Below are 12,337 nucleotides of genomic sequence, written 5' to 3'. Positions count from 1 at the left end.
TACATTTCTCCCATCTGATTGGTGGATCTGAAGTTGGTCGTTCCCAGAATGGCTCTATCGACAACGGTGTTGTTCTAGATTCTCGAACTGACTGCGCCATGTCGTACAGATTTACAATCTGTAGGAATGAATTGATTCGTGGCACCGATTAGCTTATTCTACAGCGGCTATTTAGTGGTGATTTTGCGGTGCGATTTAACGCTATTGTTTGTTGCTTGTGGATTAAATATTCTAGTTACAGAATTTAGGTCGATTTGGCGTAGCGAAATCGCTTTCAATTATTTGTAGAGTATTTCGCTTAGCGAAAGACACTAAACTTTTGACACGTCTGAATTAAGACTTTGGCGAATCGGATTCTAGTTAAAGAGAGAGTCAACTAATTTGAATTGCGAAAATGAAGAGAATGAATTCAGGCAAAATTAACAAAACTGATTAACAATTTGTTCATAAGATTACATTTCTAAATGCGGCAACTTACAATCACGAGACAATGTGAACAGACAAAAGATCATGCACAGGATGTAAACAAATTTACAAGTATGAAAACATAAGATTCGATCTTCAAAACTAGAACTAAATGAATGAACAAAATAAAGGTAGATGAGATGAACTAAAATAAATTAAACATAAAATGAACCAATTTAGCTACACCAAACAATAGCCCCAAACTAAAAGTGTACTATTGTACCACAGAAGTAGCACATCTTGTTTCAGTTTCACGAAACTCATAAAAAAGACCACCGTTGTTTTTGCACTGTTGCTCTACAATATATTGGGATTTTAAAACAATTGGATGTGACTTTCTTTTCTACAAATTCCAGGCTATCTAGTATTATGCTTCGTTTGAGAGTGATAAACGCTTTCTTCAGTTCTACCAAAACTATCTTTGTCTCTTTGATTACGCTTTCCCAGTCAGGTCTCATAGTTTCCGAAAAACAACGCATGAGTTTCGAGCGTCCCCTTTCCTTATCAAAATAGCTTTTTATGAAGTATGTCAAACTTTTCGAGAAATATGTCGCACGCAAGAGGATACATTTTTCTTGAGCTTTACATTTTGCTGGTAGAGGATTGAAAAATTTGCAGTTTTCCTCTGCTCATAAAACTCAATTCATTTGAATGGGCAAATACTAGTTCTATTCAGAACCTACACGAATACTCTTCGCAAAAACTCTTATCACAAAAATCGAAATATAACTACTATGGCTTCTTTTTTTGTATGTATTTCATGTCCATCATATTCAGTGTAAGATTGTTTTGCAAATTTTGGAAGAGTTAGTTTTTTTCTATTTTTTATTTCTCGTCGAAAGTGCTTTTCAAATGTTGTACCAAATACTTCACAACTCAATTTGCCTGCTAGAGCTTTCCTGATAGTGGTAAAATTTCCATTAATTTCCTTTCTAGCATGAAAAAATAATGTACTTGGTTTTCCTTTTTTATTCTTTCAAATTGCCTATGTGTTAGGGATGGAAGTTTTTCTGAATTGTTTCTTGCACGATTAGTTTTGAAAAAAAATCAGTTTGTTTTTTATTTCAAGTTTCAAACATTTTTGTTTCTTTTTTATTTTGCAGAAATTTGCCTTGAATTGTAAAATTTTAAACAAATAAATTTTTGTCTTTTTAAGGAACCCAGATATAATTGCTGGGTTTAAGTTTAAAACGGAAAAGTCCTTTTTTTAAATTACAGCATTATGAATAATTGACAGAGAAGTCACCAATTCTTCTGTTGTCCTTCAATTTAAAGTGTCTCCTGTCTATTTGCCTAAAAATAGTCTCTGATAACATAAATCATTTTTTTTACATAAGGAATTATCAGGAATGAGAGATTGCGGGATTTTACACTGCTCACTATCACATATTGACATCGTGGACCGATGTTAAGGTTTTCAAAATTTTTGAGACTGCTCAACTTTTTTTTGACGATACTATGACCAGCTATTTTGCCTTTCGCCCAATATCTCTATCTGGACCCCGTTGATGTTTTGAGGGTTTCTCGTTGATTTACATCATCAAACTTTTCTGAGATTTTTAAGCTTTTTGTTTTTCTTTTCACTCCAAACAATTTTTGTTCAATAAGAATTGATAAATTAAATTGGAACTCAAATGGAAGTAAATGTAGAATATGGTAAGTATGTTTATAGTTCGCACTCAACTTTACATTGAGTTTTAAATTATATAATTTCTTCACTGATAGATCGTAACTGAGCTCCAATTATCGCGTTTTTCTCATCATGATCCTTTTCCAGGTCAAGATTTTTTTGTTTCGTGCCGATTGAGCAATTTTCATCAATTTGTCCAATTTTTTTCTATTCATAAGCAATTCACTGCGCGTACCTGATGCGTAGCTTAAAACTATTTGATTCGTTAACATTCAAAATCATACAAGGTTCCAACCTTTTATCGTAAATTGTTTAATCTTGAAAAGTTTCTCAAGTTTTGCAAGAACTTGGGATCACTTGTTTTTTGAGCAGCCAAACATCGAAATGATATAAATCAGCTTATACACATTTAAATGTAATTTGATCGGATTCCAGGAATAAAAAAATTCAGATTTTATTTATGTAACAGATATTAAATTGCGCAAATGACGAAATTAACTGAGCTAAGCAATCTTTTACTTTTTAAAGTTTGACAGAACGATTAGAGATTGGAGAAATTTGAACGCCTGTTTTAGTACAACTACGCAAAACTAACGGTTATATGATTTTTTTTTGTTTTTTTGTACTCTCAAGTATGTTTGTGAAGCAAACAATTTTGTGCTTTTAACGGACAATATTACAAATCACCGAACATTAGTACAAAAAAGTTGCACGAGAACTTATATATTTTTTAGCTTTTCTTTTTCTTTCTGTTTGAATTTTTGATTTCAGCCAGTCCATAAGAAACTCTATCAGACAATTATCGTGCAAAAAATGAGTGTCTCAGCAAATGCATAATTTTTTTCCCTTTCTTTTAAATGCTATTAATTTCATCATTAGGGATTGAACTAGGCTCAAGCCACGAATTATGAAAGATCATGTTCGACTGAATTACTCTATGAAAACAATTTATTGTGGCTTTATTAGTCATCTTGAACTTAGAGGGACACAAGTTTTGTTGCTGGTCTGCCAATTTTTACGGATGCACTTAAGCATGACCCAAAACGATGCTGGTTTTTGGCTCGACTTTGCACACTTGACTGGATAGTGTACGTAAAGTTTTAAAGTCTGTTGACACCTATAAAGTAGCCAATCGTTAGGATTTTTCAGGTGCTCAAAGGATTATCTTTGTAGAACAAATTTGCTCATTATATACTGTTCTCCCTCGTCCCGTATGCTCAGTATAATTTGCGCAATATATGTATACCCTAGTTGAGAACGGATGATTATCTTGTAGGAATCTGGCAGATTCTGGAAGATCTTTACAAGACGATGCATCTACAAGATGCATACAAGATAAACATTTTTTTCCGACAGCTTTCTAATAGATAAACCTTTTTCCTACCAGGTTTGTACAAAAAACCATTTTTCTCCAGAATCCTACAAGATAAACAACTTTTCTCGAATTTGTACAGGATAAGCATTTTCTGCCAAGTTCCAACAATTCAAGTATTTTTCTGCCTGATTCCTTTTCTGCCTGAAAAACTATTCTGTCACATTCACAAAAAATAGTTATTTTTCTGTCAGATTTCGATGAGATGAAAATTTTTGTGGGAAAATTTTGAAAACGGATTTTTTTGCGAAAATTCTGTAAAGTAATTTTTATTACACGTTGAATAAATTTAGTGCAACAATATTGCGCTAATTGAAGTTGTAGATTATCTTCGCAAAAATCAGATAAACCATCTCTGAAAATGCTTTAAAAAATTTTTATTTGTATTTCATGATGCACAATAGGTATGCCATGCACTCTACGTGCAATTTACACTCGTTGACAAAAGTAAACGCACAGAATGCAATTGTACATGGTAAACTGCATATTTTAGAAACCTTTTTTATTCAACAGAACTTTGCCGTTTTTTTTATTTTTATATCAATCAACGCATAATCATGCAAAGTTTTATTAATCTGTTTTTGGATAGTTACAAACTTACTTACAGAAGATATCGAGACAGCAGTGGGCCACATAAAACGTGTTCAACTTTCAAGGCTGCTCATAAATTATTGAACTCACAATGCAAATGGGCCTAAAATACAACTGTTTAAAGGTAAACTGGCCCAATTTTATCTGGTTTCCCTCTATAAATAAGATTGTCAGTTTATACAAAAATGGATCTATTAAACTACCTACGATTATACGCCGATTGACTTAAAAGACAAAAGAAATGGCAGAGGTTATGCTGACTAAAATTTGATCCTAGAGAAGACAATTTACCATGTAATTTTTTTGTGCGATTGCTTTTGTCAACGAGTGTATATTTTACGTAGAGTGACTGACATGCTTACTTTGCCTCAAGAAAGAACAAATAATTAAATTTTAAAGCTTTTTTTGGTTATTGCATCATTTTTTGAAGTAGGGAGAGATAGTTTATTTCGTTATTGCATCATTTTCGAGAATACGTTGCAGTCTCAATTAGCATTATATTGTATTTGCTAACTTTTTATCAACGAGTGTAACCAAAAAGGGGAAAAGTAATTAGGTAAACAATCATAGCATGCATTTTTACTTAATCTTCTTTTGGAGCAACAAGGCAACTGTATTGGAAATAATTTTTTGAGATAATAATTTCATATGATTATATTTTATCAACCAATTGAAATGCAGCTCAACCAGAACTCACTTTTTCAATCTTGTCAGGCCGTTGCAAGTTAACTGTTTTACTGTCAGAAGAATAGTTATTTCGTCAGAATCTAAAAGGATAACCATTATTCAAATAGATCTGGCCAATTAATTATTTTTTGGCATATTGTGCAACAAAAAATCGCCCGTCTTGACTAGGGTTGGTCGCAAGTTAGTTTGCTCAGCTCTTGTCAAACAATCAATATCACTAAGAATTCCATTTGAAAATTTTTTGGCAACAATCCAATTGTTTTCAATTTTGGACTTCCGTTGTAACTCTAGTTTGGCTTTGCTTGCGGATGCTTTCGCGTCCACTAATAAAAGGAGTAACCGTCACCGATCCAAAAATTGGACTTCTCTCGTTTTATGAAAGGACTTTAACTCAACTTCAACTACAACGCTGCAACCTGTTTTTATTGACACTTTGAACCCTCATATTAACATTGGACAGACTGTTCAAAAAGTGAGGCCTAAATTGGGAGTCTTATTGTGTTATAAGAATACAGAAATGGTCTTACAATCTTATATCTCAATAGGAGATTACACGCAGACCGAAAAACAAAGCATAATTTTAGAATGACAGTTTTTAAGTCGGATACAAACCGACTATTTTTTATGATTTGTTTCTGATTATTATATGCTCAGCGTTGTTTACAAGAAATTTCGAATTAAAATTTTGTTTGCTTTATAATATAAATACTGATTTAAATAATGCACTTCAAGCTCTTGCGTTAACTTGAAGAGAGCGCTTTAGGCAATCTCCAAAAAAAAGAGCGATGTCCAACATGAAATCGATTTTCCATTGTTTCCAAAGCTGCACTATTCCAAAAAATTCGGCCATTTAACTAAGTTTGAATTCATGAATAAAAATTTTGTGTTTTTTAGAACAACCCCAGTTGTGGACAACTGTATAAGCGAGGAACACCCCTGTGAAGTTGATTTTTCCCAACGATTTAGACAATTTTCCTCAACTGGAAATACAGAGTACCAGATAAAATACTGGGTTGTGTCGGACAAGACAAACAACAACAGAAGCACAGGAAGGGAAATTGGGTTCCACAATCGGGTTTTCCAAATTTCAGGTGAAGTCATCGCAAAACAAAAATCGGATCTATTCGGTTTCGCCCCCCCCCCCATCTTAGTGGGAATATATGTTTTATGACCCCCAGGCGCACGTGCATTATTTTTACATGGAAACGTGCTATATATCAATGCGTTATTTATCAACACTTTTTCACCGTGTTTAATTCGTTTTCACTTTTGATGACGCTTCGAACCCCAATGTCTGGCTTTCAAACCATTTCAAAAGTGTCTCTCTCAAGTGACATTGTTTGATCTTTTCATGATCTGACCAAATGAACAATAACCAAATAAACAAGACGGTTTAAAGAACCATCTAAGTAAGGAATTGGTAATTTGAAATAATGGTAAGCAACTTTGTTTTTAGCACCCAGATTGACCAGACTTGGAAAACTTACTAAGGCCTTACTACGGCACCGTATAAGTCTTAGAAAAAACCGTACTAAGTCTTGTCAAGTTTCCTACGGCACCGTACTAGACGGCCGTACCAAGATTAGTAAGGTTTTTAAGGTAAAATAATAGCTGGAAGCTTGCAAGCACTGCTCTCGTGGTTTTTGAGTAAGATTGTCTCCCCCCCCCCCCTCAAAGGGATTGCGATTCTCAAAAGGCAAGAGATTCTCTTTTCGAATTGCAGCTGATGTGTCGAGTGCATACAGCATCTACTGTTCCGATCGATTGCCAGTAAAATTCACTGTGAACTCCCAAGCTAGAGACTACCAGTCTCTTAGGGTGTACAAATACGATGATGGAGCAATATCAATTCCTGGAAGCAAAGTTATGGAGGAGATTGACGTGGAGTATGTCGACGATGATCTCACGTATCTCAAAAATCTACCAGCGGACCAGAGCGAATTCGAGATTTGGGTAAGTTGTTACTCAGATTCGGGTTCAAGATTAAATTGCAAATGAATAAATTTTGTCTATGTTTAAAAATAGTTTGTGTCCCCCCCCCCCCCAAGCTTAGTGTGTCCATATTATAATGTCAACTAAAAGTCCAGTATCAATTTTTTTTTTTTTTGGGGGGGGGGGGGGGGGGGGAGGGGGGACACGAACAAAAGAAAGATCCTGAAACTCAATTAGGGCTTCTTTGATTTCTGCTTAATTGGCAATTTTTTGCAGTTTTTGTTCCAGGACAGCTCAAAAACACAGATCGTGAACAAATGTGACAGATATGTTCAAACTTTCTCAAATTTGAACTAAATTCGCCTTATTCTCACTGTTTTCCGCGCTCACTTTTAACTCTATTCTTAAAACATGGGTTGTGAAAAACCTTGACAAAATCAAGCAAATTTGGTTATTTTTTTACGTTTTGCGACGTAATGTGACACCTGGAGGATATATCGCAGACAACAGTGACCCCTAAAGAAATCATCGCTGACCAAAATTACCCCTGGGCCGACCACACTCAGCCATTTTTGCGCTACGAAAATAGTCCTGAGACCAATCGTGCGACAATGCGCGCAGGTATGCGCCTAAATTGGGTCTGAGGTGAAATCGCTTCATTCTGGGACCTCAACTTGTGTTTAGAAACAGGGTCGAAACTGAGAGTCTGAGTTTGTCTTTTTTTCAGCACGAGCATATAAAAAATATCCTCTTACGAGGGATGTAAACATCAAAACACATTCTTTTCGTTCAGGCGTCGATTGCACATGAATGAGAGAAATTAAATATTGCAAGAAATTAGTTTTTGATACAATGTTGTTCAAGAATCATACGCAAGATAATTGAAAAATGGGTTCACTTTCCAGGTTGCTGCAATAGTATATGACAAGTATGGATTTTTCTAATATCAGTATATCGGACAAGTGGTATTATTGGGGATTTACGATGTAAGAGAAAACCTGAAATCAAATCAGTATGTTTTACCTGGTAAAGGAAAATGAAAAATCTCGATAAGACCCACGTTACGTATTGTCATTGAGAAAGGGTGGAATAGTAACGATAGGCTTTTTCCTTCCGTCAGTTCAAAATGGAAAATTGAATCCACAATTTAAAAAACAGTGGTACTATATGAGAGCTCTCGAAGCGCAGAATCTTGCGACAAAAATTTCTGTTTTTAATTTTTAATTTCAATTGATTTTTTTTTAATTTTCATTTTTAAATTTTAATTTTCGTTTAATTTGTAATCCTTCAACCTGCAAAATTATATGGTGGAAACACATGTGTTTCTTTTAATAGAGCTGAGGCCTTGTGATGTCTTTATTAGACCATAGAATTTCGTTTAATTTTTTTTTTGAAAAAAGGCTGGTTTTTGTTGTCAATAAAGGTGGAGAGATTATATTTTTTTTGTTAGTTGCCTTTTGGATAACTACAAGGTTAAAAACGAGCTAACTAGACGCTAATGCCAGAATTATCTACAAATAAATGTCGTGAAGTAAAGAAAATTTAAAATTCATTTGAATGTTCAGCAAGCTAAGAAGCGTATTTGATTTTTCCTAGATTTGTATTCAAACTTGTTGATATTGGATTTTGATATATTAAAATTTGAACCAAATAATAAATTGGGAAAAAGGATGTTCTCACAAAATGGCTTTTATCTTTCATTCTAAGTCTTGTAGTCACTCATTCCAGTTGCCTCAAAACACAATTACAAAATATTAGAACAAAAACATAGCTTTTGTTTTTTTTCAGTTATTTTCAATAGCCAAACTGTCATGAAAAACAAAGAAAAAGGAAGCCGCTTCGTACAAAAACATTCACATTTTCTCATTAATTTATTGTTTGTCTTCAATACATTAGGAGTTGAAAATACGCTGTATTAAAAACCTTTTATATTACAATTTGTTGTGGAGCAACCGGTCCTATGCAAGCCGTTTTGCTGCGCCTTTTGATTTTAAAACTCAGTCGTTCACCAGGTGCCCATCTTAACCTCAAAAATTAGGTTTATCCTTGCAAAAATATTGTTTGATTTCTGCGATACACGGATGCAATTAATTGTATGATATAATCATTATTAGAGTTTATTTTATTGAAAATCAACGCTAAACATGCCCAGAGGAAAACATCAAGGTTCCTAAGCCTTGATTTAAAGTTCTTACGGTTCCAAGTATAGATCTTGCAAATTTTTGTCGTCTCTAGACGTTGATTTTGCATAATTTTAGCGTTTCAAATTTTGCGTACTTAAGCGTAGATGTTGAGTGTATGTGTCATTTCTATGAGTTTCCTACCGTAGATCTTCCATATATTTGGCGTTTTATGACGCAGATCTTGTTTGAATTCAATTCTTAATTTCTTTTTAAATAAATTACTTTTTATGTTCGCATTAATCTTTCATAATTTTAATAACGCTTAACAAAAAATGCAAAAATTTTTAAATCCCTAGATTTTGGTATTGCATTTAGCCAACCACTAGGTTCCATTGCCATTTGACCATGCAATCAACCTATGCGAGTTGAAGTGCTGGAGACCAGAAAAAAATTCTAGCGACTCTCAAAAAATTTTTCACAGCTTTGACATTTGAAAGTTTTTCAAACTTCATTATTTCATAGATTTGATATTTCTTGTCGTTTCCGGCGGGTTCTTGCACAACTAAGCGTGCTTTTTTTTTGTTTTTTGACAATAAAATTTTCGTTTCTACGTTGCTGAATCGTTTTTTTACCTAAAATTGTATGCCCAAGGAATAAAAAAAGGTGGCGCTGGAAACAAAATTGGCAAAAAAATGAATTCAGTTTTTCTCGGCCACAAGTTACGGGTGACTTTGTTCGAAAACCAACGCAATTGAAAGCGTCCAACGCTTCAACAAGCACAAGAAATGTGATTTTCGAGTACAAATTACAAAAAAAAACATTGCTTATGTGAACTAGTGTATGGTCATAGAGTGGTAGAAGACGCAGCAACATTGCAGGATGTCACTGTTTGGAGTCTAAACCTATTTGAAATGTACAAAAACAAACGCCAGAAATATGTAAGATCTACGCTTCGAAGCGCGATGTCTGTCCAAAACCTAAGACTATAAACGGTAAATTTATGCTAGATATGCGCCGCAAAATTTTGACAAAGGTTATGCAAGATCTGAGCTCAGAAACGCAAAGTTTATGTAGAATAAGTGGCAGCTAGCGTTGACAAATAAGAAAATTCCGCGTGAATAATTTTTTCCTACACAATTTTGTGAGGAATTTTCTATCTCCTCAAAGATAGTTTACGGCTTATGATACATTTTTTGTGCCTAAATTCATCAGTTCAAATGATTTTCTTTGGGACGACAATGGAAAATTCGGGTCTTTCCCATTATAGCCCCCCCCAGCTTAGAAATTATAGTTATAGATAAACTATACCCCCCCCCCATAAAGCTAATTATAGCATAAAGGGGGGGGGCTATTAATTCTGGGGGGGGGGGCTATTAATTCTGGGGGGGGGGGGCTATAATGGGAAAGACCCGAAAATTCGATGAAAGAAGAACTAGGTATGACGGGGGGGGGGGGGGGGGGGGGATGGAGGCATTAGACACCAATATATACAATTACTTACGTATGTTCACTCGAATTTGGAATTTTCAACTACAGCCGTTAAACGTGTGATTTTTGACATAAATGAAAGACATGCTACCTTTTTTAAAATCAATTTTATTAAAAGCCCTCTACCTTACAAAGTTCTGATTGAGAAGACACATTGCTGATCTTCACTTATGATAATTTTGTTTTTTTCCTAAGTTTGATTCCAAGTAATTAGAAAAGAAAATAAAACCGGGAACTTCACTTTTAGGCTAATTGAATCTCTTGTCACTGTTGTTCACAAAAGCCTAAAAGTCTACTTTTTTGCGGGTGTAATAAGGGGGGTGTGAAGGCATGAATATAAGAGATGGAAGATGGGGTAGGGGAATATGTGGGGAGAGGGGGGGGGGGAGGTATTGGGGGGCTAATCGATGTGAGGGTTGTGTATTTTCAGGTACAACTTCAAAAAGATGGAGTGGAATTTTACGGACTAGCGAAGCAAGTGCAAATTTCGAATGTGAATTTTCAAGAAACTACAGATGAAATTTTGTAAGTCTGTCAATTCTTTCAGTCACATAAAGACAAACCAAATGATGGAAACAATGTTCTATTCAATTTTTTAATCCTATTTTTTTTACTGAACAAATCAACCATGTGATAAGAATGTTCCAATCAGACAACCCGTACCTAACACTCAGTGGCAATCAGTACTGTTTCAGGTCAATTTCAGAAAATTTTCAAGTTTTTTTTTACTGATTCAGAACCAACTGTGAAGTGAATTCTGAATTGCTCTGAATCAGAGCAACTCAGACAAAATATTCTGTAGTCCTCTGAATCAGAAGATAATTCAGATTGAATCACTGAATTAACTCTGAATCAGACAGCCTTAAAGCTAGGTACGGGAAGATTGTTTGCAAATTGTTTGGAAAATCGCAATAATTTTGCAAGAGTAATGCAAGATATGAATGATAGCAAAACTAATAACCAAAATTGTAAGCTATAAAAAAAATGTTTGGAAAATTTTACGTTTTTTGTACAGGTTATACAACTCTGAATTATAGAAAAAATCTCAATCTCCATTAAAAACGGTTGTTGATTCTAGAATATAAGCCGACAAAAAATAGAAAAGATCTGAAAATATTGTTTAATTTTGTATACAGAATGATCAATTCGGAATCACAATAATGTATATTATATGTAATCACGACTAAAAAAGCAAAATTCAAAATTTCCTAGCTGTTATAACTACTAGATTAAGAACTCTCCAGCTTCAGGATTTTTTGATTAATAAAAAAGAATAATTGATAAAGAATGACTTTTAACCAAAAAGTACTCTATTTTCGTCGTCAGAGTTTCCGTTTCATTCCAGATTTACCAAAGGAAAGAATCAATTAGAAAATTTTTTCATGTCGTATTTGTCTATAGCCTTCTCACCAAGATCATTTTTAGTGCATAAACAGCAGAATTATTTATGTTAAGGTTTTGCTGTTCGACTTCCGGTGACGTTGGCTTCGCACTTGAGAGTACAGCAACGATGTAAGTCATGTTCTAAATTGACCACGATCTTTAAAAACACACTAAATTACTAAAAAAAAACAGTTTTTAGAGAGTAATACTAACATTAAAAAACAACATTCTCACAAGTAACAAATTACTAAACCTTTAGCGTTTTGAACATCTTATAGATGTTTTCTATAGCTTTTGAACAAGTACATCTGCGTCGATTTCGTTCCAAATTCCTCAAACTTTTTTCAAATTTCTACATGAAACTGTGTGTTTCCACAATTTCGGTTTCAAAATCGCCAATCAATTTTCCCTGGAATAAGGAATGAGGGTAAATGCTGGCCATTTCAGTACCTCCACTTCTTTATGTTGTATGAATTAGCTCAAAATCTTTGCTTTACGCAGAGGAGCATTGTCTCGTTCAAAAAAAGCCTCTTCAAAACGCAAGTTTTCCTTGTAATTTTCTAAATTTTTTAGTAAATTATAAAGTTTATCTTGTTTGGGCAGCTAACAGGCACCTTCCGTCCACCTGACTGTCTTCCACGCACAATCGTAAGCGATGGCCCCTCT

General features: G+C 34.3%; 1 protein-coding gene across 1 annotated transcript; it reads left to right on the top strand.

Annotated features, from left to right (window-relative positions):
• The first annotated feature begins 3,860 nt into the window (after positions 1–3,860).
• On the top strand, positions 3,861–10,817 carry LOC142352931 (uncharacterized). The gene is made up of 4 exons (XM_075405088.1): positions 3,861–3,871; positions 5,640–5,836; positions 6,469–6,698; positions 10,719–10,817. Exons 1-4 carry the CDS (start codon positions 3,861–3,863, stop codon positions 10,815–10,817), a joined length of 537 nt encoding a protein of 178 aa, XP_075261203.1.
• The last annotated feature ends 1,520 nt before the right edge of the window (positions 10,818–12,337 follow it).

This window comes from Convolutriloba macropyga, chromosome 14 (genome assembly GCF_964194025.1).
Source record: "Convolutriloba macropyga chromosome 14, txConMacr16.3, whole genome shotgun sequence".
Taxonomy (NCBI): domain Eukaryota; kingdom Metazoa; phylum Xenacoelomorpha; order Acoela; family Convolutidae; genus Convolutriloba; species Convolutriloba macropyga.
This window is presented reverse-complemented; position numbering and strand designations above follow the sequence as displayed.